General features: G+C 41.3%; 1 protein-coding gene across 1 annotated transcript in view; it reads left to right on the forward strand.

The window, feature by feature from the left end:
* TMEM135 (transmembrane protein 135) overlaps positions 1-27,412 on the forward strand; it is a 265,659-nt gene that overhangs the window by 124,678 nt on the left and 113,569 nt on the right. The window contains exon 5 of the mRNA XM_075198696.1: positions 9,960-10,025. Coding sequence (XP_075054797.1) covers positions 9,960-10,025 — 66 coding nt within the window. The remainder of the gene's footprint in view (positions 1-9,959; positions 10,026-27,412) is intronic.

Below are 27,412 nucleotides of genomic sequence, written 5' to 3' on the forward strand. Positions count from 1 at the left end.
GTGACCTGTTCATCAAAGCCGATGTATAATGTTATTTAAATCACAACTCTGACATTTCACCCTCCTGATTTAGATGTACAATCCCCTGCTCTGATCTGCATTAAGGACATTGATGAAGTGAAAAGTTGTCCTCTTCACGGGGTTTCTTAAATCTTTAAGTAACAGACCCTTGGTGCGCATATCTCTTAATCCTTCTTGTACATTTCATGTAGATCAAAAGGTTGAACAATGCACCGAGGTCCACTATTCTCCGTTAGACAATACCCAGATTATGCTGGCTGAGATGTGGAGTAGTGTCTCGCTGAGATGTGGAGTAGAGAGAAACACAATCACTTCTCAAAGAGAAACCACGTACACACAATACGGAGAGAGGCATGGATGTAATCCACCATGGGATCTGATCTGATTGTAACACGTGGGAAAGGCAGAATAATCTTATCTTAAGTCCTCAAGTGATGCTATGTACAAGTAAACTCGGAGATCATGTAATATTAATGCTCCAAGTGTGGATGCCTGATACATTTCTATGGATGACTTAGGAGGTCACCAAGACTATAAAACCTGTCCATAATTCATAATTATTAAAGTTATTAAATATGAGAGCAGGTTTGTGTTGATCACTAATAGGAAACTTGCAACGAGCATTAATGGAGGTCACCAATTTTATTCGGTTTTAAAGAAGCGCTTCTCATTTTTTTGCCTGACCCTTCATGTAGCAAATATTTAATGTAATATTTGTGTTTGTCCATCTTATGTGACCTGTAAGTAAAGAGTAATCCCTGACATGTAATGAAATGAAGTATTGTCATTGTCTGCATGGATATAGCACTTTCGATGGTCATTTCGTACTTATTGACCTTTCTTCAAAGCAGACTGTTGTACTAATGTAATTGAGGTATTGGATTCAGCGTTTTTTTTAATATATACATGTTTCTTATTAATGTGAAATTATTTGAGGATTAATTTACTTTGAACCCAGAACAAAAGGGTGAGTGTTGCTGATCTTTGAGAGCACTGTTAGGTAAAGTGATACTGTAGCTGTCTAATGTTCTATGATTCTGCAATGAAATTATATTAGAGGGGAAAATAAGAGTACAGACCTTACATATTAATATTATCATACATGTTCTGCAGCTCTGTACAGATACAGACCTTTATTCAGCATATAACAGGCGCACACACAAACATAGTGATCAGTTTATTTAGAAGTCATGTAACTTAATCATAATTGTTTTGTATGTCTGGACAGTGGAAGGAACTCACGAGAATATAGGGGGAAAACAAACACAGTCTCCATACTGGTTGCATCTTGGTTGGAATTAAATGTAAGGCTCCTGGGACTGTAAGGAAGGAATGCCAACCACTGTGCTCACTATGTAAAATTAACTTTTATGGTGAGACTCTACTACTAAGTAAGGGATACTTTCTTTTTAGTCTAAATCACTTTGTTTACCTGTTAGAAGAGACAAGGGGTTTTTCATTTTCCTTTGATTCACTTTGCTGCTATTTCCAGGTTGCGAAGTGTCATGTGATTTCTATGGCAACCACAGACCCAGGACATATGATTTAGTGAGCACAGTGGCTTTGGAACACTCAGCATAAAACCACACCCCCCCCCTCCACGATGGCTCAGTGGTTAGCACTTCTGCCTCACAGCACTGGGGTCATGAGTTCAATTCCCAACCGTGGCCTTATCTGTGTGGAGTTTGTATGTTCTCCCCGTGTTTGCGTGGGTTTCCTCCAGGTGCTGCGGTTTCCTCCCACATTCCAAAAAACATACTAGTAGGTTAATTGGCTGCTATCAAAATTGACCCTAGTCTCTCTCTGTCTGTCTGTCTGTCTGTGTGTATGTTAGGGAATTTAGACTGTAAGCTCCAATGGGACAGGGACTGATGTGAATGAGTTCTCTGTACAGCGCTGCGGAATCAGTGGCGCTATATAAATAAATTGTGATGATGATGATTATGATGAAGAGCTTCCAAACTGACTGGCTCAGCCATATAAAGCTCCCTCATATAATGATTTTGCAAAGAAAACACTAAGATATAGAAGAACCTTCTGGAAAATTGACTTGATTTCATGTTAGAGGTACAAAACTTGCTGTCTTAAAAAATCTAAAACAAATTATGTGGGATTGCACTTTTAAATACATTTTTTTACAAGTATATTATTTTAATATGTTTATTTTTGCATGATCTGCAGGTACCTAACTTGTGCATTTGGCACCCTATTGAAAATAGTGGTTAATACCACCATAATTTGTTTGAAAAATAAGAAAAATGTCTTTGGCACTGTTAGACACTGCCTTCAAGTTTGACCTCTATGTCTTTGCCTTAGGAGTCTATTTTCTTTGCCTATGCTCTGAAACTGACATACAATTTATCAAAGCTCATTAAGTATACACCACATTTGTGGACAATGTACAACATTCTGTATCCAACATTTGCATTCATAGCTTGTAAACATTACATCTGAAGACCACATTGATATATTGAGTGTTATTACGAACATCGGATATCACGGCAAGAAATATGAACAGATGTACAGTTTACATATGTATTTTCATACGATGTAATAATACTTTCATCACTACTGTTCTGTTTTCTCTGACAGCCACAAAATAATGATCAGACATAAAGAAACACTGAATTAGGAGGACATAAATGGAGATCAGTGCTAGACTCACACCTCCAAACCTCCTTGTGTCATAGGCAGCTGCCTTTTTTGGCAATAGTTAGATCCACCCTTGACAGATATGTTTGTGTGTGTTATCACATTTTGTGTTGCCTGTTTCGGGAAATAAATCGTCATCTTGTTTTTGTGAGATGTAGTCTTGTAAGTCATGTATCAGCTGTTGCTTATCTTCACTATTGACCTTGAAAAAATATTTTGTATCATGTTTAATAGAAAATGTAAGGCCTATTATTTTTATGGGTCTGCTACTAGTGAATAACTAAGCACATTCCCTACATACACCAGCTATTCCCCTTTCTAGAACAACAAACACCACGGCAATTGATTTTGATCCAAATTCACCTTCCCTATCCCAATGTTGGCATATGTCCATAATTAACATCCTTTGGCTTCTTAGACCTGTGGTACTTTCATTTGCAGCGCCAAGTCAACCAAAATCAATCTCTACAAATGTGAAACTGCCTGTGTTAAAATGCCAGGTTGAGTAAAATGCAAGGTCAGATGCCTGCCACTCTCCCTTAATTAATGTTTAGCCGCTTTTCACTCCCTCTTCTCCTAATTTAACAACCCACATCTAAAAAAAAAAGAACAAATTAAAATGTTTACATATGCTCTTAAATCAACACATCTCTCCTTATTGCAGCTGTATACAATATGACTGTACCTCACTCATTATCTGTACAAAAGAACATACTATATGGGTCTCTTTAAATACCCAAAATGTGCTGAATCTGCATACGGTACAAATGTGTAAGCAGGAACTACATTAGCTCCCATTATTGTTTTACCGTTCATTCACACCTTATCATACCCAAGGAGTGATGTGACCACATGGTCCAATAAATAGCTATTGGTTCATGCAGTCACTTAACTCCGCCCATAATCTGACTCAGCTGGGGCCATGAATTCCCTCCCCCATAAACTACAGGGCCCCCAAGGGAGGTTGGGTACTTTGCAACCCTCTTCCCCCTTCCCTTTCCACCCCTGCCTGTCTAATGGAAAAAAACAAAACAAAAAACAATCCCAGATTATTGCAGTTGGAATAATAAAGAAACTCTGTGACAATATAATTACATATAATGTTGGAATAAAAATACAATAAAGTGATTTAGATTGCTGCATTCCCACATTTGTGTTGGCAGTATGTGAGGTGCTAACAACTGACTTTGCATGTTCCATGATTGGAGATATTTGTTAGTTTATTTACAGTTAAGTACTTAGCCAAACCACTGACCATATTTGCAATAGATTTACTATTTTCAGCAATGTTTTCCTTTAAACCGGTTGTTGACAAGGAGTTTACATCAGGAATGTGGAGCACACCTCCAATGAACTTTGAGAATGGTGCACTGTTTACATTTTAATAAATTCCTGATAATTAGTAGCATATGCCCAGCTTGTTCTAATTGTGATTTTATTATGACACTCCCTAGAACCTTGTATTTAATTGTTGCTACTGAGTGGTGTTATGTGGACCAGTAAGCACGTCATAAATCACTTTCAGAGTCCCGGAGAACAATGCGATTTACAAAAAAACAAAAAAGAAACAAAAGTTTCCCAACTATGTTTTCCCCTAATTACTCCAAACTTGTGACCAGTAGCTGGTGGGGACATCTGTGTTGTATATAAACATCAATGTTTCCAGAACACTGCTGTTTCCAATATCCTTGTATTGGTCTTAGTGGTACAGTATTTACCAACATTTATTTATTCATTTATTTGTAATCTTTTATTAAATAAGTAGCTTGATAGTTCTAACATGCTATAAAACATCCTGAATAACTTGCAGTATTTTATACTTAAACTATTATAAATACAGTATACAGTACAGCGGTGGCACGCTGGCTTAGTGGTTAGCACTTCTGCCTCACAGCAGTGTTGTCATGATTTCAATGCCCGACCATGGCCTTAGCTGTGTAGAGTTTGTATGTTCTCCCCATGTTTGTGGTGGTTTCCTCCGGGTGCTCCGGTTTCTTCCCACACTCTAAAAACATAGTAGTAGGTTAATTGGCTGCTATCAAATTGACCTTAGTCTCTTTGTCTGTCTGTGTGTATGTTAGGGAATTTAGATTGTAAGCTCCAATGGGGGCAGGGACTGATGTGAGTGAGTTCTCTGTACAGAATTAGTGGCGCTATATAAATAGCTGATGATTATTTGACCATTCAACTTCATAATCCATTTGACCTATTGTAAGTATAGTGTCAGAAGGCATTTAGAAAGCAACAATTTCCTGAAGGTAGAATACGCTCAGTCAGCTTAGAATGAAATTCAATGTCAAACACTGTCCTCGTCCCACCAAAGTGGTACTGCTGTTGAAATGCTGGATGCAGTGCAACGAAGTTTGGCGTGGTGGGAGTCAGAGATGTCCCCAACTCTTTTAAGAGACAATATTTATTTTATTCTGCTTCAAGGCATCTATGTTATGCATTCGTATTCCTCTGGACCACCAGTGAACATTGGGGTGGGCTTGTGGAACATCGATCCAGGCATGAATTAATATTGCAGAAGGTGAATTGTGCTGAATGGCTTCACCTTTAATTCTGAGTTTTAGTCTAATAAAGAATTTTATCGTTTGTTAAAAACACTTCACCACAGGCTTGCACCCCTTGACTTATATGGTCTTTTTAGGTTGTCTTCCATGAGCAGCTCTCCTAGCTGGCGTTTAATATTATCGCTTAATTATTATGGCGCCACAATATTATTATTATTATTATTATTATTATTATTATTAATTTTTATTTATAAGGCGCCACTAGTTATCTGTAGCGCCGTACAGGGACATACAGAAACACGATACAGGGTGAGACAGCACGGTACAGTTAACAAAAAGCACAGTAACTCAGAAGCTCAAAGTACAGCTAGATGAAAGGTGAGAGCCCACAGCGGTGAAGCTAGAGGGGCAGAAGGGCAGGAGGACCTCACGGAGGAGACAAGGAGCTGGAGAGCAGAGTTAAGGTGGTGGAGAACAGGAGGAGAGGAGGCCCTGCTCAAAGGAGCGTACAATCTAAGGGGAGGGTAGGACGGACAGAGACACAAGGGTGGGAGGAGGAAAGGGGGAGACGGCAGAGAGGGAGAGGGGGGAGAGGAGAATTACGAGGAGGGAGGCAGGAGGAGGGCAGGATAGGGAGGGTGGTAGGTGGGAGGCTGGAAGGAGGTCGGTTAGGTGGGGGACTGGAAGGCTTTGAGGAAGAGGTGGGTTTTTAAGGCCCGTTTGAAGCTGGACAAGTTGGGGGATGTTCTGATGGAGCGGGGGAGCTGGTTCCAGTGAAGGGGGCAGCGCGGCAGAAGTCTTGGATGCGAGCATGGGAGGAGGTAACCAGGGGGGAGGTGAGGCGACGGTCATTAGCCGAACGCAGAGGGCGGGATGGAGCGTGGATGGAAATAAGGTTGGAGATGTAGGGAGCAGTGGAGATGGAGAGGGCCTTGAAAGTAAGTGTGAGGAGCTTGAACACTATTCTGTAGGGGAAGGGGAGCCAGTGAAGGGATTGGTATAGGGGGGAGACAGAAGAGCGGCGAGAAAGGAAAATGAGCCGAGCGGCTGCATTAAGTACAGAGCGAAGGGGAGCGAGATGAGTGCGGGGGAGGCAGGTAAGGAGGAGGTTGCAGTAGTCCAAGCGGGAGATGATAAGAGCGTGGACAAGAGCCTTAGTGGCATCTTGGGAGAGGAAGGGCCCAATGCGTGCGATATTCCGCAGCTGGAAGCGGCAGGATTTGGCGAGAGAGAGAATGTGAGGAGCAAAGGAGAGAGAGGAGTCAAGGATGACACCGAGGCAGCGAAGTTGAGGAACAGGGGAAATAGAGGAGTTGAGAACAGAGATAGAAAGGTCGGAAGGGGAGGGGGAAAACTAGATATTCCGTACGGTGGAGAAATAGAGCATAGTATAAAGACATAGAGGACCAACGGGCAAAGACAGAAAACAGGGCCGTCATTAAGCATAATAGTGTACACAAGATGTAATAGGTAAGATTTCGAACAATCAGGTGTATTCTAGGACATGCAAGAGGCATGACTCAAGGGCGCACAGGGAGGACCAGATGGGGGCAAGTGTTTGCTCGTGAGAGCTTGCAATCTAACGTAAATCAATCTAAACAGTTAAACAGTATGGTCCAGGCTCAGACTGACCTCACCTACAACAGCCATCGTTATCTGGAGGTACTAAAATTAACCCCTTCCTATGCACACAACACGCTGCCTCCTCGCAGTCCTTTAGTAACTAGAACGGAAAGAACTACTGATATTGGTGTCTGTGAATACCTGTTGCTTGTATGACTAATTAGGAATGGATGTCTGTTTTACTCCTCGGCATTGCAAAATCCGAATGATGCATGTCTGTGGAAAGAAGTTTCTATTAACCAGCGAACAACTCTCCTTTATCCTCCATGACTTAGTACACGGAAATCCAGCTGCCTTGTCCGCGTCTCTTTTGTTTGCATACCAGCAAAGCCGTCACTTGGAAGCTTAAGATTGTCAATTAGTGAATATCTCCAGGTGGCTGCCTCCAGCCCTGTCCTCCCTCCCTGCCATTGTAAAGCTAGCCTTGTAGGTTTAATCTGCTTACTGACACTCCACACATGAAGACTGGAGGTCCTATCAAGAGATCTTTGGGACTAGATTTACAAGTGCTGGAAATTTGCTTTATATCATGAATGGGCCTGACATCTGGTGGTAACTCTGCTGCTGGATTGGGAATTAGAAGCAATCTCTAACTAGTCAAGGTGAAAAGAAGGTTTTACACCTCAGTGGCTTTCTATAGGCACAAAGAAAGCCGAGCTGTATTGACCGAGTTCTCTATTTGACCAAAACATCCTTAAAATGTTGGTGGGGAGAGTGGATAAAAAGAAACTAATTCTGGTATACATGAAGGGTGCATGAGACTCTCACAACCCTATTTTGTCCTCAGAAGCCATGTAATAGAATCATGTCGTAGTGGCTGACAGTCGTACGACTCAATACTTACTGCAACACAACTGTCCAGACTGGTAAATTGCACTAAGGGAGAAATGGCTCCATAAATTGTGGTCAAATGATCTGATTACCAAGACCATTTACACAAGACAATGGCAAGGAATTTCTGTCTGTTTTCATTGAGACTGCCTCTAGACTACCTCTACTGTAAACCATCATCATCATCATCATCATCACCACCATTTATTTATATAGCGCCACTAATTCCGCAGCGCTGTAGAGAGAACTCAATCAGTCCCTGCCCCATTGGAGCTTTCAGTCTAAATTTCCTAACACAGACACAGACACAGACAGAGACAGACTATGGTCAATTTGATAGCAGCCAATTAACCTACTAGTATGTTTTTGGAGTGTGGGAGGAAACCGGAGCACCCGGAGGAAACCCACGCAAACAGGGGGAGAACATACAAACTCCACACAAACCTAAATGCTAGCAGATCAATCACTATTCTGAGAAGTTTACATTGACTTTATAATCTATTTAAACTTTATTCTATATTAAGTTGTGGGTCAGTATAATATAGTTAGGTTCAGGATTATACTTGCTCGGCAGTGTAAAATGTACTTTGGAGACGCTGTTGTACCTTGATTTGTGCAAGGGTGTTGAAGTTTCTACCAAGACACTTGGGTATATGGGGCAAGATCGTGGCAGATGGTTGCACAGGCTGAATGGAAGAGTTGGATGGTGTTGAGAGCGTTTGTCCTAAAGCGTGAAATAAAAGTCCCATTGAGCCTAGTTTCCCAGAGCAGTGCAGAAAAGAGATTTCCTTTCTCTGAGCGAAATTACTGAAATGGCATAGTGGGTTTTAAAAGGCACATTTTAGGAGTGTTGATAACTGCCCACTTCGCAAAAGGATTTTTGCATCATTTGGAGCTTGGGTGCTTTTGGTTCTCCACCCATACTTTTCTTGGCACTCCATTTGCTGCTTGATGTTGGGCTTTGACAGGAAAAGGAGTATCCAGGTGCCCTCTGATGAGTTGACGGATGCCGCTTATTGTCCAAGCAGGAGATCCGCTCACGGGCTCTTGTGGGACTTGCTCTAATAGTCAAGGCTCCTCCTCCATTCATGCAAATGAAAAGTTTTTGGGGAGGGGCTACGACAACCCTGAATAGGTCCCACTAGAGCAGGAAGGGGATTTTGCTGCTTGGACTCTGAGGCATCAAGCGACCTGCTGGATCTACTGATTGGCAGTAAAAAATTTAAGACACCCCGATTTCTCCCAAAACGACATTTTTAGTTTTGGGTGGATTTAACCTTTAAACATTACTTATTTTTAAAATAACAATTGTCATGCTCTTCGTAGTATGCTGCTCTTACTCTCACTCTATAAAGCCTCACCTGTTCTGTAGATCAAGGACTTTCTTATTTTTGCTTGGTAAATCCACAAAAGAGAGAACTTCTGTAATCCATGATCATTTGCCAACTGGTAGAACTGTTCCATTGGAGTCTATTGCGAGTACTTCATTTTGCCTTGAACAAGTAAAAATATTGAGTCTTCTGCTCTGTGCAAACATACAGGAAAATTAAGTCCTCTGCATAATGACTTATGTCTGTGTTTAACCAAACATAAACATGCTCTATATTTCCTTTGTCTTTTGTCAGAGTAATTGCCAGACTTTGTTGTTGTTTTTTGGTAAATTAACCTATCTGAAATATTTTTCTTAACAGATGTTTACGCTGGATTTATGATAGGATATATGATTTTTCACAGTTGTAGAATAAAAAAGCATAAATTGAGAATAATAAAATGCAGTCATTGTTTACTAATTACAGCAAGAAAATTAATAATTCTTCAAATTTTTTATTGACGGTTTCTTCAAAAATATTGAAATCTTTTGCTGGAAAGCTGAGCCATATTATCATTTATTATGGCATCTTATTAGATAATGTTTTTTATTTCTGTGTTTCAATTTTAAGTTTTTGTTTCTCCTTTTTTCCATTGCTTTTAAATGTTTTTTATGCATGCACCAATACACTTGGGGCTGACCGCACCAATAATTATTCTTCAAGAAGTTTTATTTTTGTCACCAATTAATTCCCACAGTTTGGGACATTCCTATTGAGTTTAAATTAAACAGTCCTTTCGATACCACATTTTAAGCTTTACTGACCTTTGCAATGTTCAAAATAAATGTAATAATTTTAACAAAAAACAAAAGTATTGTGAGTCCGGGGGCTGCGCCAAGTGTATCATGCAATAAATCATTATCAATATTCTGAAAATTATTTTCTCATGTTTTACTCATTGAATAATTTTTTTGATTATATTTCTTATTGTGTTCTTTGTCTAATGCAGGCTTCGGAGACGTTATTCCGCATGGGGGTGACCAGGGGTTATGTTAAACCCATAAGACATGGAGAGGTAAGCAATCAGTATAATGATTTTGAATTTAACATCTACAGATATCCTGTTGTTAGCTTGGCTTTAAGGCCCTGAAATATAAAATAGAATAATTATGTAAAGGTTGTGACATTTAATGTTGTACACATTTATAGCCCACACGATGATTATTGGAATGGAAATCCCAGTATTTGCACAATGGCACAGTTTGAGCAGTACATTTAGTCGTTTTTTTCTGTCGAACTGGCCTGTGGTTCAAAAATAAGTTATCGCAACAATGACCTTTGTTTTTTAAGCTGGAAGTATCTGTGTGCCATTGTTCTATTAGCCCAATTTGTAGTGCTACAGACTTCTGGGTTTCCAATAGAGCCTCTGGCTTGTCTCAAAATAACATTATTCCAAAAACATTCGAACAACGCACCAGAGACACAACAGCGGGACACGCTGGGAAACCTGGTCATTTAGATGTTGTAACAACAATTTTGTGATTCTCCGTTATAGCCAATGGTAGATATGTTAGTTGTAGGAAAGCAGTCTGAAATTATTACAATACATACATTACCGTTACCTGTTTTTCTAACTCTCTAAGAGGTTGTGTCGAAGAAACAACATTATTTTTGTGAAAAAAATGACCACAGGAATAATTTCTAGGACATCTGCTTATTTATTACTGCTGATAACAAGACCCACCATTCACAGTAGTTTATTCACTGATAACTTTCCTAATACATTAAATCCAGCCCCTGCAACGCCATTGTTTAACAGTCTTGTTGCTAGGGTTTTTTTTATTTATTTTTAAAGATATTGCGTCTTTGATCCTACACGCAGTGGACATAATATTAATGGAAACCAGTAAGCAGCTCCCCCGGTGGGGATGTGATCTTATCTCGCTGTTTACACATAGTGTAATCACTATTGTGGCTGAGGTTCTGACATCGGAGTACATAAAGACAGTGCCAAGAATCAATTATATCAGCCAGGTTGGCAAGGCCTCCAGTACGGTTTCCTCTTTAACCACAAAGAGAGGATTATGCGGAGCATCATGAAGACGGGATTGTTTGATGGTAGCTGCAGGATTCACATGAAAGAGACAGTGTTTAGTGTTACAAGTACGCTGCCACTTGAGCTGCTTTTTTCGGTAGGAGACCTAATTATTGTATCAGACGTTGAAATGATAGTCTTTAATAACAGCATGTGACATTTCAGGAATTTTAAAGACTCTGGGGGATTTACTGTTTCCATAACTCTTCATGAGCAGAATATAAATATAAAGCTAGGAGCAGGTTATAGAAACGGTGAGTAAAGTAACAAAGATAGAGGACTTCAAGGACATCTCCAAGTGTAGAAACAAGCAAATAGCAGTAGCATATGGGGTGTGCTTGTCAACCCTCCAGGAATCCCCTTCTCCTTTACCTGACGGGGAGATCCGGCTGGCATCCCCCTGGCACAATGCAGTATCCATAGATCTCTATTTCTAAGCTATGGACGAACTAGCGCCGTAACTCATGGCTTCGGTTCCGTTTTATTTTAGAAACACACTGCCAGTATTTCATGAAATTGGGACCCCATTTGTCTTACCCGAATCCATACAACCCTAGAAATTTGAATTTGCTTCTTGCTGACCATGGGTATTTTCAATGGCCTGGGGACATTTCTGGTTTTTAAACATTGTACCTGACTGTTTTGCAATTTATTTAGGGTTTTATAACTTATACAAAATGAAGAAAAGTAGAAAAACTATCTATTTTGTGGGGTTAAATTTTGGTATGGATAGAGCTCCAATGTGTCCAGTTGCATTCGTTTTATATCATTCAGAATTCTGATGCATTAAATGAGTTCTCACTTTAGCACGGCGGTTCTCAAAGTGTGCACCGCGGCTCCCTGGGGTGCCGTGGCGCTGTCACAGGGGTGCCGCGATCACCCTCCCCCCCCCCCTCTAAACCCCCCCCCCCAAAAAAAAACCAACTTAAAAACCATCCAGCGCCGGATCCTTGCCCTCACTGACTGCCGGGTGTGACATCATCACGTCCGACAGCGTCAGTGAGGAGCGGCAGCAGAGAGGACAGAAGACAGCGGAACATGAAGAATGAAGGTAAGTAAAGGAACGGAGAGTGAAGGGAAACAGAGACACGCTGAAGGAGGGGGACATAGAGAGAGAGACATGCTGAAGGAGGGGGACAGAGAGAGAGAGACATGCTGAAGGAGGGGGACAGAGAGAGAGAGAGACGCTGAAGGAGGGGGGGACAGAGAGAGAGACACGCTGAAGGAGGGGGGACAGAGAGAGAGAGAGACGCTGAAGGAGGGGGACAGAGAGAGAGAGACATGCTGAAGGAGGGGGACAGAGAGAGAGAGACACGCTGAAGGAGGGGGGGACAGAGAGAGAGACACGCTGAAGGAGGGGGGGACAGAGAGAGAGACACGCTGAAGGAGGGGGGGACAGAGAGAGAGAGAGACGCTGAAGGAGGGGGACAGAGAGAGAGAGACACGCTGAAGGAGGGGGACAGAGAGAGAGAGACACGCTGAAGGAGGGGGACAGAGAGAGAGAGACATGCTGAAGGAGGGGGACAGAGAGAGAGAGAGAGAGACGCTGAAGGAGGGGGACAGACAGAGAGAGAGAGACGCTGAAGGAGGGGGACAGAGAGAGAGAGACACGCTGAAGGAGGGGGACAGAGAGAGAGAGACACAATGAAGGAGGGGGACAGAGAGAGAGAGACAGACACGCTGAAGGAGGGGGACAGAGAGAGAGACGCGCTGAAGGAGGGGGGGCAGAGTGAGGCGCTGAAGGTGGGGGACACGGTGTGAGATGGTGGAGGGGGACACGGTGTTAGATGGCGAAGAGGGTGACACAGGGTGTGAGATGGTGAAGGGGCGCAGTGATAAAGAGGCACAATGTGATGGTAAAGGGGGTCTAAATACATCTTACGTCATTTTGACCCAACTACCTAAAAAACGGGACTACCTGGTAATTCTTTTTGCTTAGGGGTGCCTTGGAAAAATTATGGTGACCCTAAGGGTGCCTTGAACTGAGAAAGTTTGGGAACCACTGCTTTAGCCTATTGATAAGTGATATTAGTCATGTATAACTATAGAGTGTGACCATTTTTTATTTCCATTCTCACAGCACATAGCACACTTGTAGTAGTCGTAGCTGTTGTAACCCATGGGAACAATGATAGAAAGACCTGTGTAAAATACACAGAAGAAAGAAAATAGCAGCGTAATTGGAAACATTTTTAGGAGGACATGTATGAGCTAATTCATTTGTTTAATTGTGAAAGAAATCTTTTAAAATTAACTAAATTATTCAGAATGTACTCACTGGACTGTGTTACTGCACTAAGTATCGGACAAAGTAAAGGGGTGGATTTCATAGACTGGCTCTGTCACGTGTGGTCACAGCTTTCACTTTTAATAAAATGGGAGCACCTCATAAGGAGTTTTTAACTTTCCCCGTAGATACAGCAGAGAGTTTCCATGTCTGTGCCCTGTGAATCTGTGAAGTTAGGGCCATGGTGTATGAACAGGTACAGAGGTCCCTGATCTACATTTCCTGCATTAGGTTGCATCATCTGTGTCTTGCTTGCTCTTTAAACATGTTGTTGTATGTAGTTCTAAACGCCATTATTCCACAGTATTATGTAGTGTTTCCACCCCACTGAGAGTACCATGCCCATTAAAGAGGGTGATATTCTGTGCCCAGTTCAGTTCTGTCCCTGTTTCAGTTCTGTAAATGTTCATTTCTCAATTCTTTATTGGTCCACCTTAATGATTGTGCCCTGTGTGTTTGGCACTGGCCCAATGCTCAGTAACGTTTGGTTTCCTGATGTACAACTACTTAGCTGATACATTTTGGGCCGCCAGAGTGGAAGTGGGTCTCTATTTATGACATGTGTATAAGGGTCAGTACGGATTGGCTAATTGATCAAATCATCTACTTAAGATTGTGTAGATTCCAAGTGACAAGAGTTACCTTTGCCGAGGTCCTAGCTGAGTTTATCGACTGACTGCATTTGTCAAAAAGTGACTTGGGAAAGAGTGTCCGGGTTTTCTGGCTTGGTTGTGTATCTTCTGTAGCAATAACATGATTCCAAGAGGGTTTCCCATTAACCCATGATGATAAAAGGCACTCTCATTCTCTCTCTCTCTCTCATTCTCTCTCTCTCTCTCATTCTCTCTCTCTCTCTCTCTCTCTCTCTCTCTCTCGTCACCTCTTGGTTGAGGTAGAACTTTGCTACTCTCAAAAACAGTCCTCACCACTTAGACATTCCAATAATGGTCAATCCACACCCACCATGTCAAGTAACCATATGGAACACAGAGTCTTAACGTTAAATAGTAGCTTTACCGAAGGCATGTTATGTTATGTTATGTTATAAATATAATTAGTTGTAAATAATATATATAGTTCTAATATTTTTCCAATCAACATTTGAAATGGTCAAAGAGGGATATTTCAAACTAGCGTTGACGGGCGCTCTGGAGCTAAGAGAGATTCCCATAACCTGGAGCCAGAATGGAGATGATCATGTTTTTGATTGCGCTCCGGAGTTGGAGCTTTAGCTGGCACAATGGAGATAGGATGGAGCTGCCATGGTGGAGTGCTCTGGAGCTTCGACCTAGAGGACAGTTTCTGTAGCTGCTCTACTAGCTTAAACGTTTGAAATGCGACATAGAATTAATCAAATCTATCTAATAAACATTGGTAAGACTATTCATATATTTACTAAATTTACTTAAAACAGACATTAAATTTAAACAAAAAAAATAAATTATTAATAGTTCATGAGCTGGTAAAAAGTATTTGGAGCTGGAGCAGCGTTATGGAGTTTCTCTGGAGCAGCTCAGGAGATGGATCTCGGGTTCCTGGAGCTGGAAGGTTTGTCTTGGCTCTGAAGCTTGGCTAATTGAACCTGTCTGAAGCCAGTACTGGCAAACTTGGGGCACTGCTAACACTACTTAACACTCGCATGCACTTTGGTAGCATCAAGTCCGGAAGACAGACGGACTCTTGAAATATAGGCCAAATAGTGTATAGATAAGGTTACAGTTGACTCAAGACTTGTTTTCTTGCACCGTGGGTAGTATATGAATTTATTTACAGCTGAAGTTTTATTATATATTATAGTGCACCTGACGCCTTCACCCTGTTGAGTATCTGATGTGTTCTGTGTTTAGTTTGGCTGTAGAACATCCAGCGTATATGTGTGTTCTGTGAGAGTTCCCGTAAAGCATGGAGGCCTAAGACCACAATGTTATTTGTGGAAGGGGAACCTCTCTAGTGAAAGGTTACTTGGCTTTAGCTAGCTCTAGAAAAACACAAACTTAATCCCTCCAGGATACCGTTTTATTATGAATAATCAGTGTAGATTTACAGGTCACAGAGATATATTTATTCTTAGTCTGAGTTTTGTTTTACAGTTTGTCGTATAAACTCATTCCCAAAGTAACATTAATATCACACAATTTTCAGGGATGTAAAATTGAAGTGTTACTGAGTGTTTATAATATTCCTCATAACTCTTTAAAAAGTAATTTAAATGAGAAATTATGTCATATTACAAACTCTGCTGTCTGCCAGAGTGTTAAATAATTCTACGGTTAGAACATTATCGTAATTGTTCTGACTATAAATCAGTTTAGGCAATTATTATTCACCTCGTAATGTTAATTGCAAGACAAACTTAACAGGAATTTGACTATAAAATGCCCCTTTTTAATAATGTCCCATAAGTAATTTTCTTCAATTTCACAGTTTACATTATTTATCCAAGAATCACGTTTAATACAGCAGCGACAGCTTAATGTGCCAGAAGTGGCAATGAATTATCTTTATTAAGCGGCAACGCCCAGATTATTATTCACCACTGGAAATGTGCCATCCAAGATGACAAAGATAAAACTGGCATCTTTTAGATAAATGTAACCTTGTTCTCATGGCAGCTGGTCTTGCTACTATAGCAAGGTCAGCTGTAGTCCACAGCATTTTAGGTTAAATAGCGAGCCTATAATATGCAAATGCAATAAATAAGTAATTTAATGCTCAGCACTGCGAGTAGTGAATTCTACTTTTTATGACCAATGAGCCCGTCGAACTTGCCAGTCTCCCTGATGGCCATGGGCACAGATCACTCTGCCAATTTAACCTCCTAGAGTCTTGTAACTATAAAATGAAAGTGCGTAAGAATACCTCTATGTATAGTTTGACACTCACAGCTAAGAAGCTAGAGGGTCATTAGGACACCTTGGGCTACAGAGATTTGGATATTAAGTAAGTGGGATCCCAAAAATGTCATGTCATCTATCGATCTAGCTTCATTAGATTGTAAGCTCTTTCCCCATGTGTTCCAGTCAGTTCCCAATTTGTCAATATACACTATATGGACAAAAGTATTTGGCCGCACCTGTTATTGAATTATTGAATTTAGATGTTTCACTCAGACCTGCTGTCAGAGGTGTATAAAACAAAGCACCTAGCCATGCATTCTCCATTTGCAAACATTTGTGATACAAAATGGGTCATTCTGAAGAGCTCAGTGACTTCCAGCGTGGTACTGTGATAGGATGCCACGTGTGCAATAAGACAGTTCGTAAAATTTCATCCCTGCTGGATGTTCCACGGTCAACTGTAAGTGATATTATTAGAAAGTGGAAGTGTTTAGGAACAACTGTAACACAACCATGAAGCGGAAGACTGCATAAAATTATAGAGCGGGGTCAAGGACTGCTAAGGCTCATGGTGTGTAAAAGTCACCAATGCTCTGCTGATTCCATAGCTGAAGAGTTCTGAACTTTCACTGGCATTAATGTAAGCACAAAAACTGTGCAGCGGGAGCTTAATGGAATGGGTTTCCATGGGCGAGCAGTTGCATGCCAGCCTCACATCACCAAGACCAATGGCAAGCGTCGGATGGAGCGATGTAAAGCACACTGACACTGGACTGTGGACCAGAGGAAATGCGTTCTGTGGAGTGACGTACCACACTTCTCTGTTGGGCTGTGAGATGGACGAGTCTGGGTTTGGCGGATGCCAGGAGAACGTTACCTGCCTGACTGCATTATGCCAACTTTGAAGTTTTGTGGAGGAGGGATAATGGTATGGGGTTATTTTCAGGGTTTGGGTTAGGCCCCCTATCTCCAGTGTAGGGCAGTCTTAATGCTTTAGTATGCCAAGTTATTTTGGACAATGATGTGCTTCTTACTTTGTGGCAACAGTTTAGGGAAGGCCCTTTTCTATTCTAACATGCTTGTTCCCCAGTGCACAAAGCAAGGACTACAAAGACATGGTTTGATGAGTTCAGTATGTAAGAACTTGACTGGCCCGCACAGAGCCCTGACCTCAACCCCCTTTGGGATGAACTGGAACGGAGACTGCGAGCCAGGCCTTCTCATCCAACATCAGTGCCTGACCTCATAAATTCTCTACAGAATGAATGGGCACAAATTCCCACAGAAACACTCCAGCATCTTGTGGAAAGCCTTCCATGAAGAGTGGAGCTGTTTTCGCTGCAAAAGGGGGACCAACTCCATATTAAAGTATATGTATATGAATACAATGTCATTACAGTCTCTGTTGGTGTAATGATCAAGTGTCTGAATACTTATGTCCACATAGGGTATATGGCATTGTTTCTGCTTCTTGCATGTTCTGTATTATGCTTTATATCAGTTTAGTATTTTGCTCTCTGTTGAACTACATTTTATGTTTAATACGTTATTCCCCAGCACACTTTTCTAAATACACAATTATATTTGTTTCATTTATTTTTATCTCATCCATCTATCTATCCATCCATCTGTTATTCACCTCACTCGTTCTTTTATCTTTTTCTTTTATATATGATAACTCGTATATATCTGTCTCTCGTATCCATCTAAATATCTAACTATTGATCTCATATTTATCCATCTCCAATGAGAGTGCACGTTTCACGGGATCTTGAAGTGATAAGAAGCTAACGCGACCTCTGACATATTTATGCACAGTCTAATGAGCAATTACTTTTTTTTTTATGCTCTTCTAGGTCAGAAATATTCTTGGATCTTCTTCCGTGTTTGAGAATTATACCACAGATTTTCAGTGATGGTTAATTCTGGAAGCCTTGCTGGCTGACGTATAGGGAGGGGCATGGTGTTTTTATGTAGGTATCGGTAGTGTTATTGGTTTTGTGATTGCAGTTACTTGGATTTGTTAAGAATAGCAGGTAATTGCTGCCTTTGTTTTGGCTGCTACAATGTTGTACTTCTTAGTTAGTCAGCCTGGGTGTGATCACATGATATCCACTCACCTGTAACTTCATATGAAACGTGTCCTGATTGGTGACTGCTTCAGTGGGGTACACCTTGGTATGTCAGCCTGGGTGTGATCACCTGATCTCCACTCACCTGTAACTTCATATGAAACGTGTCCTGATTGGTGACTGCTGCAGTGGGGTACACCTTGGTATGTCAGCCTGGGTGTGATCACCTGATCTCCACTCGCCTGTAACTTCATATGAAACCTGCCCTGATTGGTGACTGCTTCAGTGGGGTACACCTTGGTATGTCAGCCTGGGTGTGATCACCTGATCTCCACTCACCTGTAACTTCATATGAAACCTGCCCTGATTGGTGACTGCTGCAGTGTTGTACACCTTGGTATGTCAGCCTGGGTGTGATCACCTGATCTCCACTCGCCTGTAACTTCATATGAAACGTGCCCTGATTGGTGACTGCTGCAGTGGGGTACACCTTGGTATGTCAGCGTGGGTGTGATCACATGATCTCCACTCGCCTGGAGCTTCATATGAATGGTGCCCTGATTGGTGACTGCTGCAGTGTGGTACACCTTGGTATGTCAGCGTGGGTGTGGTCAGATGATATCCACTCACCTGTAACTTCATATTAAAACGTGCCCTGATTGGTGACTGCTGCAGTGTTGTACACCTTGGTATGTCAGCGTGGGTGTGATCACATGATCTCCACTCGCCTGGACCTTCATATGAAAGGTGCCCTAATTGCTGGCTGCTGCTGCTTTAAAAACATGTCCGTTTCACTGACTTGTTGCCGGTTATAGCGTTCACACGCTTCTCCGTGCTTGTTTTCTGTGCTATTTCACCTTTTGTCCGATTCTTGGTTTTGAACTTTGCCTGTTGCCGGACCGCACCTGATCGCTACCTGGATTGACCTATTTGTTTGTGACACTGTCTACATATATTGCTGTTTGGACTGATCTTTATGCCTTTTTGTCTGTGATACCACTTCTCAGGTGCAGGATCGTGGTGCCCGCTATCTGCTCCATTGGACTCTCCTGCGTCAGCTGTGATACTCATTCCAGATATATAGCACAACCTTGGTTTTATGCTTTCACTTGCACTGTGTGGTGCTCTCCAGCGCCATCTACACACAGGCCACAACTGGCATTACATCTTACAGCTGATGTATTAGGTATTACAGCTCTACTCTATACTGCCAAGGTGTTATACTGGCGGAAATTGGTGCTACACCCTATTTCATCTCTATATCTGCTTTACCTGGTCCAGGTACATCCAGCATCTTTTTTTTACCATAGATATCTCTGCTCTGCACCCACTACCAAGTCCTCTGTGGTGCCCACCTACTTCAGTTAACATATCACTTCTCGAGATGAAGTCCTGGGGATGGCCAAGTTCCCGCAAACATATCTGGTTCCATGGGAACGGGGGTTGGTAAAGGTGAAGCTCTAATCTACAATAGGTACTGATAACTAGTAGGGTGATTGTTTCTGCAAATAAATGTATGATCTGGATTCAAATTAGGATTCATCTGAATGCTTAGGGGCATATTCAATTAGCCGCAATGTTCGGGTGCGCATTTTTTTTTTGTTGTTATGTTACTGCAATATTGCGGATTTCCCTTCGCAACCCTATTGGGGGTTTAGTGTAATCTGCAATGCTGCAGTAATGCAGAGTGCCTTTGCGTCCATTCTGGAAGCACTCGGCACTTAATTTACGTATTACAGAGTGAATATTCTGAAATGTGGAATTCTAATGGTTTTGCATGGGTAATTAGTAGTGTGGAATGCATAGTTAGTATTTCATTATGAGACAACATGTTCATCATCATTTTAAAACAGTATTGTTCTTGAGAGACGTCACATACTGTATATCCACATTATATTAAAAAAAATTGTCTTTTTTTCTATTATGAGAACAGTTAAAGTATTTGCTATAAGGTAATACATCCATCAATGGAGAATGAAGCTCATACCAGTAAACTATTCAATAAATTCTAACATTATTGAAAACCCATTTTTGGTTCATACTTAGACTCCCTCTGGCAGATTGTCCTGGATCTCTGGACATTTATTCTCTGGCAGTGGCAGACTCCCCATTGATTTGGATTGGCAGTTCCCTTTGTGATACGGACAGCCGTCTCTAGTAACCTGGCAGTGTTCCCTGATAGATTGGCAGTTCTTTTGGCAAGACTGGCAGCTTTCTCTGTAAGATCGGCAGCTCTCTTTGTCAAACATACAGCTTTCTTTGTAAGACTTGCAGCTTTCTCTAACAGATTTGCAGCCCTTCTCATTGCCTCTACTCTCTGTATAACGGTATTGCCCATTCTGTCTTTGCCTCTCCTTACAGCACTTCTCTCCACAATACTCTCACAATGACTTCTCTTCTGTCTAGCCCGTTCATAGGACAGCTCTGCTTTTTGAGGTGGTGGACCCAGTGATGTGCGCATCTACATCCCGTATGGCCGCACTCTCACACTTCTCCTTCTTCCTCCTCTTTGCCACCAATCCCCCTGTGTTGAATATGTTGGCGCTATATAAATAAATGATGATGATGTTTTGCGGGCTCTGACCTCATTTCCTCTTCCCTTGCTCCTTCGGCATGCTGAGAGGTGTAGTTTGCAGTACCCGAGGCAGTGTTGGGCCGCAGCCTTTCAGCGGCTCCTCCTCCTCTTTGACTTAACACATGGTATAGTATAGCCCTGTGGTTTCCAAACTGTGTGCCTAGGCTCCCTGGGGTGCCTCGGCGATCTCACAGGGGTGCCTTGGCCAGGGTCAGAGGTAAGCAAGACGGGGGACTAATTGGTGATTATTTTGGCTATGGGGTGCCTTCAAAAAATTATGGAGACCTTAAGGGTGCCTTCAGGGACGTCTCTCCCATTGGGCACAATGGGCAGGTGCCCGGAGGCCCTGCAGCCCAGGGGGGCCCGTCAGAGGCAGCGCGAAGAAAAAATCCTGCAATAAAAAAAGAAGAAAATACTTACCTCGCGGTCAGCTGGCGATCCGGCTCACTCCCTGGTCTACTCCTCCGTGCGGCGCTCGCAGTGCATGTCGGGCGTGACGTCATCACGCCCGCCCGACATTCATTGCGGAGGTAAGTATTTTCTTCTTTTTTTTTGCAGCGAAAACAATTTAAATCAGCAGGCGGCAGCAGTGACTTGGAAGAAAACTGAAGAGGATCGCATCAGAGAATAAGGTAAGTTAGAGTGGACGATGTCTAGATAGTAAGGTGCCAGTGACTGCTGCCTGGTTTGATATGAACATACAGTAACGTGTCCAGAGCACAGAGTAAGATATTAGATCGTGGACCATGTTTCTTTCTTTGTTTTCATTGCTAGGAAACCCCTTGTTGATATGCCAATGTTACTTGTCAGCGAGATTACATTATTTACTGTGTCTTTGGAGCATTTTATAAAGTAAAAGTATTTACCCCATTGCATGTAGCAATTAGACAGCTCCTTTGGCAAATGTGATTACATTCCCTTTTCCCTGTCTGCACCTTCCTCAGACATTTGCTTAGTTACTCAACTACATAGTAACTGGTAATAAGATTCCTCTCCCACGTTTAAGGCAGATGGAGAAGGACAGCTACGTCCAACTTACTTTTCAGTCTTCTAAATTTCCAAGGTAGTGTAAAACATGACCTCCTTAGACGTTTTCACAGCCATCACTGCTTGGAAAACTGAGAACGTTTGTCTCTACCAAGACTTTGTTCTGGAGCTCTTGGAATAAATAGTACGACGCTCGTCAGCCTAAACCAACATCCACTACTTCATTTTATGTCTCAAATAAGGTAAAACAGTTATTTACACTTGCCCTGTTGAATTGGGTTTTCAATGACCGTTGCCTCACAGCACTGGGGTCATGAGTTCAATTTCCGTTCAGGGCCCCATCTACGTAGAATTTGTAGGTTCCCCCCATGTTTGTGCTGGTTTCCACAGGGTTCTCTGGTTTTATTGCACAGTCCAAAAATATATAATGTTAATTGCATGTGCATGTGGTAGGAAATGTAGATTGTAAGCTTCATTAGAGCAGGGACTGAATTGAAGATATTAATAAAAGCAGAAAAAAAGTTTGGTTCATCCTGGGAAGCCAAGGTCAACTGTTAGGGGTCCCATATCACCCAAACTAAGTCACAGCAGTATTGTAGCCAAAAACCAAGGCTTGGTCTTGGGGGTGGTTTAAAGGTCCCCCGGGGTAATGACTATGAGGAAGGAAACCAGAATTAAGCTTGAATAAATAGACAGATTTTCAGGTCTGTAAAAGAAAGTTTAGCTGACACAACTGATACCGCAGTGTTTTAGTTTCACAGGAAAGTGAGATTAATACCTGCTGTTCAGGGCTTCGTGTAAAACAATGCAGTCACTGAATTCCATTTCCAAATGTGTTCGCTTATGTGAGGGAGTTGTTAAGTATTTCAGAAATGCTTATTAGTTCACGTAATGAGTATAAAGTCATTCCAAAGCACAGACCTTGACATTAGGCACATAAAACATGAGAGAAGCCAGTTAAATAGCCCGACTCACAGAGGTGCGTGCCAGAGAGTGTTTTCTGCAACTATTTACTTGAAGACACCCCTCAATTAATATTAATGCCCACGCTCATTTAACACGGTCCTGTAACCAATTTGTAATATTCTTGGATCGCTACACTTCTGCTTGCTTGCGTTTTAATTGAGAGGGCATTTGAGATAGACATGTGTTTTGTCAGCTTGCTTCGATCTGCTTTGCAAAAAGAATAATAATGGTTTTCTGTTGCGCTGTTCTCGCACTGTTTGTGCCGATTTGTGCCGCACCTTAGAATTTGTTAATAGGTCCATGGCCCCAAACTCCTCAAAATCCCATGGCATAAAAGAGGCCATAGTTTGATGAAGGCGATATGGCACTGAGCGTAAAGTATTTGTGTTATATAGTACAGTGTGCTTCTGCAATTCATGTGACATAAAGGGGGGGGGGGGGTTAGCAGCAGAGAAGATGAATGGTACAGAAGAGAAGTCATTGCATACAGTCACCCCAGTATGAGCCATAGGGTTCTGTTGTTACCTATAAAGACAGAAATGTGGGTGGGGCAATCACATCAAGCCCCTCCCACCTTAGCATACCCTGAGAATATTAAAAAAACTTAGGAGGTATGGTACCAGGAGCGTAGGGAACTATCCCTTACAATTCCTATTTTTCGTGGAATGTGGCAGTAGCATGTAAATAACCAATAATAAATTGTTGTTTGTTTGTTTTAATAAATATATATATATTATTTTATTATATCTCCTACATCATACTTGCCAACTTATTGTTGTTTCCCTCCAGAGGGGAGGAGGAAGGGGGCGGGGCTTGGCGAATCCCATCCTTTTTTGCCCCCCGTGATTTAATGTCATGTACCTAGCATTATACAGTGTGGATGGGGCCAAAATGATGCGATTCCATGAGTATCACGTCCTTACAGCTTTAAGAGCTGATATGGGAGGATGTCCTACTCTCCCGGGAGTCCTCGAGGCCTCCCCGGAATTCAGGAGACTCCTGGGCATTCCAAAAGAGTTGGCGAGTATGATATAGATATGATACGGATATAGATATATATGTTTTTCTGATATTTAGTATGCACCTTGCATGACAAGTTACTGAGCGCCGTTGTACAAACCATTGTATGTTCGAATTGGCTTAGTGGCATTCCATTTGCTTTGTTCATGGCTGCTGTGGTTGTTGTACCCTAGATCTAATCTTGTTTTGCTGATGGAGATTATATATATATATATATATATATATATATATATATATATATATATATATATATAATCTATAATATAAATGCTTAGTGGCGTGTGTTAGTCTGTCTGTGTGTGTGTGGAGAAAATAAAACCAAGCTGCAGCGCCACCTGCTGGGCGGAGTTATACACTGACCTACTAAATTCTTAATGTGTGTGTAAAAAAAAATTCAGAAAGAGCTGAAATTTGGTATACTAAGATGTTTTTAATTTGTTAATTTAATTTGTTAATTGTTAAAAGTGTTTATAAAGATTTTAAAAAAATATATAAATATTTATTGAAGTAGAAGTGACAGTTGGGAGTGGTTGGTGGTTGCCGGGGGTGACAGTGGGGAGTGGTTGGTGGTTGCCGGGGGTGACAGAGTGAGAGGAGTGTGATACTTAGGACCGCTGAGAGATATCCCTGTGTCTGGATAGACATCTGGATAGATGTGGCGATGAAAATGAAGGATGAGGTGATGGAGAAGAATGATGAGGTGGTGACATGTGGACAAAACCACGTTAAAAAAGGGCGCTTGCGTCGGGAAGTAACGCTCTTCCCCTGAGGAGGCCTGGGCTATGGCCCAAATGCATGACAAGAACCTTTTTAATACCTTAAGTAGCTTGATTTGACTAGAATGCATGAGTATCATGCACGGGTTAACTTGTGTGTGTGTATATGTATATGTATATATATATATATATATATATATTTATTTATATATATATATATATATATTGCTATACACTTTAGGTTGTAAGCTCTTACGAGCAGGGCCGTCTTTCCTTGTGTGCTCCTTTTACTGTTCCTTCACCCTCTGTACCTCTTGGCCTGCTTCCCTAGCCCTGTTTTCTTAAGCGTTGGTCTTCTCGCTGATTTCTACCATCCCTTTGACTATCTGTCAGATATAATCTGATTTGCTTTACCCTGTCTCCTGTGTTTGTATATTTTTTGGTATCATGTTGTGTCTTGGTTCTGTTTTCTGTATATGTAATGTACGGCGCTGCGGACCCATTGTGGCGCCTTATAAGTCAAAGATTATATATATATATATATATATATATATATATATATATATATATATATATATATATATAGATGTCCGTTTATGTATATGCGTGATATAGAGAGAATAGAGTGTTTTAATTACCAACTATATTAAAGGTGCTACACTACTATGGCTGAAATTACATTTCACAATCCAAATGTGAGTGCACACTTTAAACACTAATAAAGTATTTATAAATAATTAGAGACAGATGTACAGTATGTTATACTCTGCAGTAATATAAACTCTATAATGACTTCTAGAATAAACATGAGGTTCGTAGTGCACTTTTTGATCAAACTGTGGATGCCCGTCTATCACATCAAGGTTACCTCTTTCAGACGGGTACCTACACTTAGGTGAAGATTCAGTTAGATTCTTCAGAACATTGCGGATGCCATTTTTAGCGTTACTACGGTAAATGCTCTGCTGATGTTTCCTCGCACTTCTAAGGGGCGCATGGAAAAATAAGCAGAGATTTCTTGTAAAAATCTTAGTTTAGCCATTTTTCAGCATTCCCAGATTTCCCTGTTTTAGCCTATATGTTTTTGATTATTTATATTGCTGACTATTTGAATGATTATATATCAAGTCATTGCAATGTAGCACTTTGTCCGGTTTATTTACAATATTAGGGTGTATGCAGACACCCCATGGTTTTATTTTGTGCTTGTGTCTAGATGCAGTCTAGCGTGTGTGTATTTTGACCATTATATTACAATATATATTTTTGTATCCGTTCCCATTTTAGTGTGGGAAATTGTCCGCACCAATTATATAATGTTGTTCTTGGCACATGTCATTTAATGTGACTTCTTACTAATAGATGCAAGTTTTAAACAACGGCCTTTGCCATTGTCCTCATATGCTCTGAACATTTAATTCATAGTGGACAATTCACTTCCTTGTTTTGTTATTTTTACATTTTTGTACCATATGTTTTTTTTTACTTTTCTATGGCATTGAGCCATTCTATTCTTCACCTGTTTGCGCTATTGTGATCTAAAAAACAAGTTTTTCGCACCCATGTTATTTCCCCAATGAAGGCATAGAGCGAACACGAAAGCCCCATTCAGTTCTGTCTGTGCAATATTTTTAATACTGTGAAATGAAATATAAATAAGACTTAATTTAAAAGAAAAAACCAAAACATTGCAATTGTTCGCTATTACACCAGCCACTGCTGGAGTTAAGTATGGCTCATGATAACTGTTCTGTTACCGTCATCTCTGGATTTTTATTACATTTTATTGATTACTGCCTGTGAAAACCCAACTTCTACATTTAATAGTTTCACATGTATAACCATACTTGCCAACTCTCCCTGAATGTCAGGGAGACTCCCTGAAATAGGGGTGATCTCCCTCACTCCCTGAAGAGTCTGGCATTCTCCCTGATGCTGAGCCAGTACAAGACGTGGTTGGCTTCGCCATCTGTGGCATGATGACACAGTTCAGAAATTGTGTCCTATGTCCATGTATTGATGCCTATGGAGGTGGCCATTTTTATGGAGACCAAGATTTAATCAAAGGCTGACAGGTAAGACAACATGACTTCAGTCATGGAGACAGAAATGTAAAAGACACTTCAGTCTCTAGAGATTCATTAGCTGCTTTTCTTTAACGCATAGTTGCCTACTCTCCCGGAATGTCCCGTATTTCTGGGAGACCCGCCCCCTGCTGTAATTGGCCAAAATTGTGACAATCGTTTAGTGGACGGGGCCAAAAGGATGCGATTTGTCAGGCCCAGCCCCCGCACAACCATCTCCCCCTGAAGCCAACGAGGAAAAGTTGGCAAGTATGAATATACCGACTTGGACATTTTTAAAGCAGGCTAGACAGACAGTGTCGGTCATGATATAACGGAGTGCCCATTATTCGCTCAGCCAGTAACAAGTGTTTTTCACGCTGGCTACTTGTTATTGGCTAGTGGCTAAGAAAAGTCTTTTCAGGTCACAGTCATTCTTCTTTCTTTCTCAGACTGGATTACAAAGACAGAAGAAATTACAATTTTATTACTACAAAGCACGAAAATAGAAGATTTAAATTATTTTTTAGCTACTGTGGAATAACATGTCCCAGCATTTCCTATTTCTTTGATATCGCTGCACAGTCCCACGTGACATCGCCATAGAGAATGGAAATTTATAGGTTTAGGAAGAGACTGGACAGACAAATAATTATTTCCGTCCATTGATTTTTCTATCGATTGTGGAGAAACAAAGCATCATCGTAGTACAAACGTGCTACAAGTGATTCCGCAATAGAATGTCATACAAATAATTTGTTGAATATAGGGTATGGAACGTGCGCCTGTCACCTGCACACAGCGGAGACGGCCGGTTTGTGAGCTAAGCCCATGTTCCTGAGAA

Source organism: Mixophyes fleayi, chromosome 2 (assembly GCF_038048845.1).
Source record: "Mixophyes fleayi isolate aMixFle1 chromosome 2, aMixFle1.hap1, whole genome shotgun sequence".
Classification (NCBI taxonomy): domain Eukaryota; kingdom Metazoa; phylum Chordata; class Amphibia; order Anura; family Limnodynastidae; genus Mixophyes; species Mixophyes fleayi.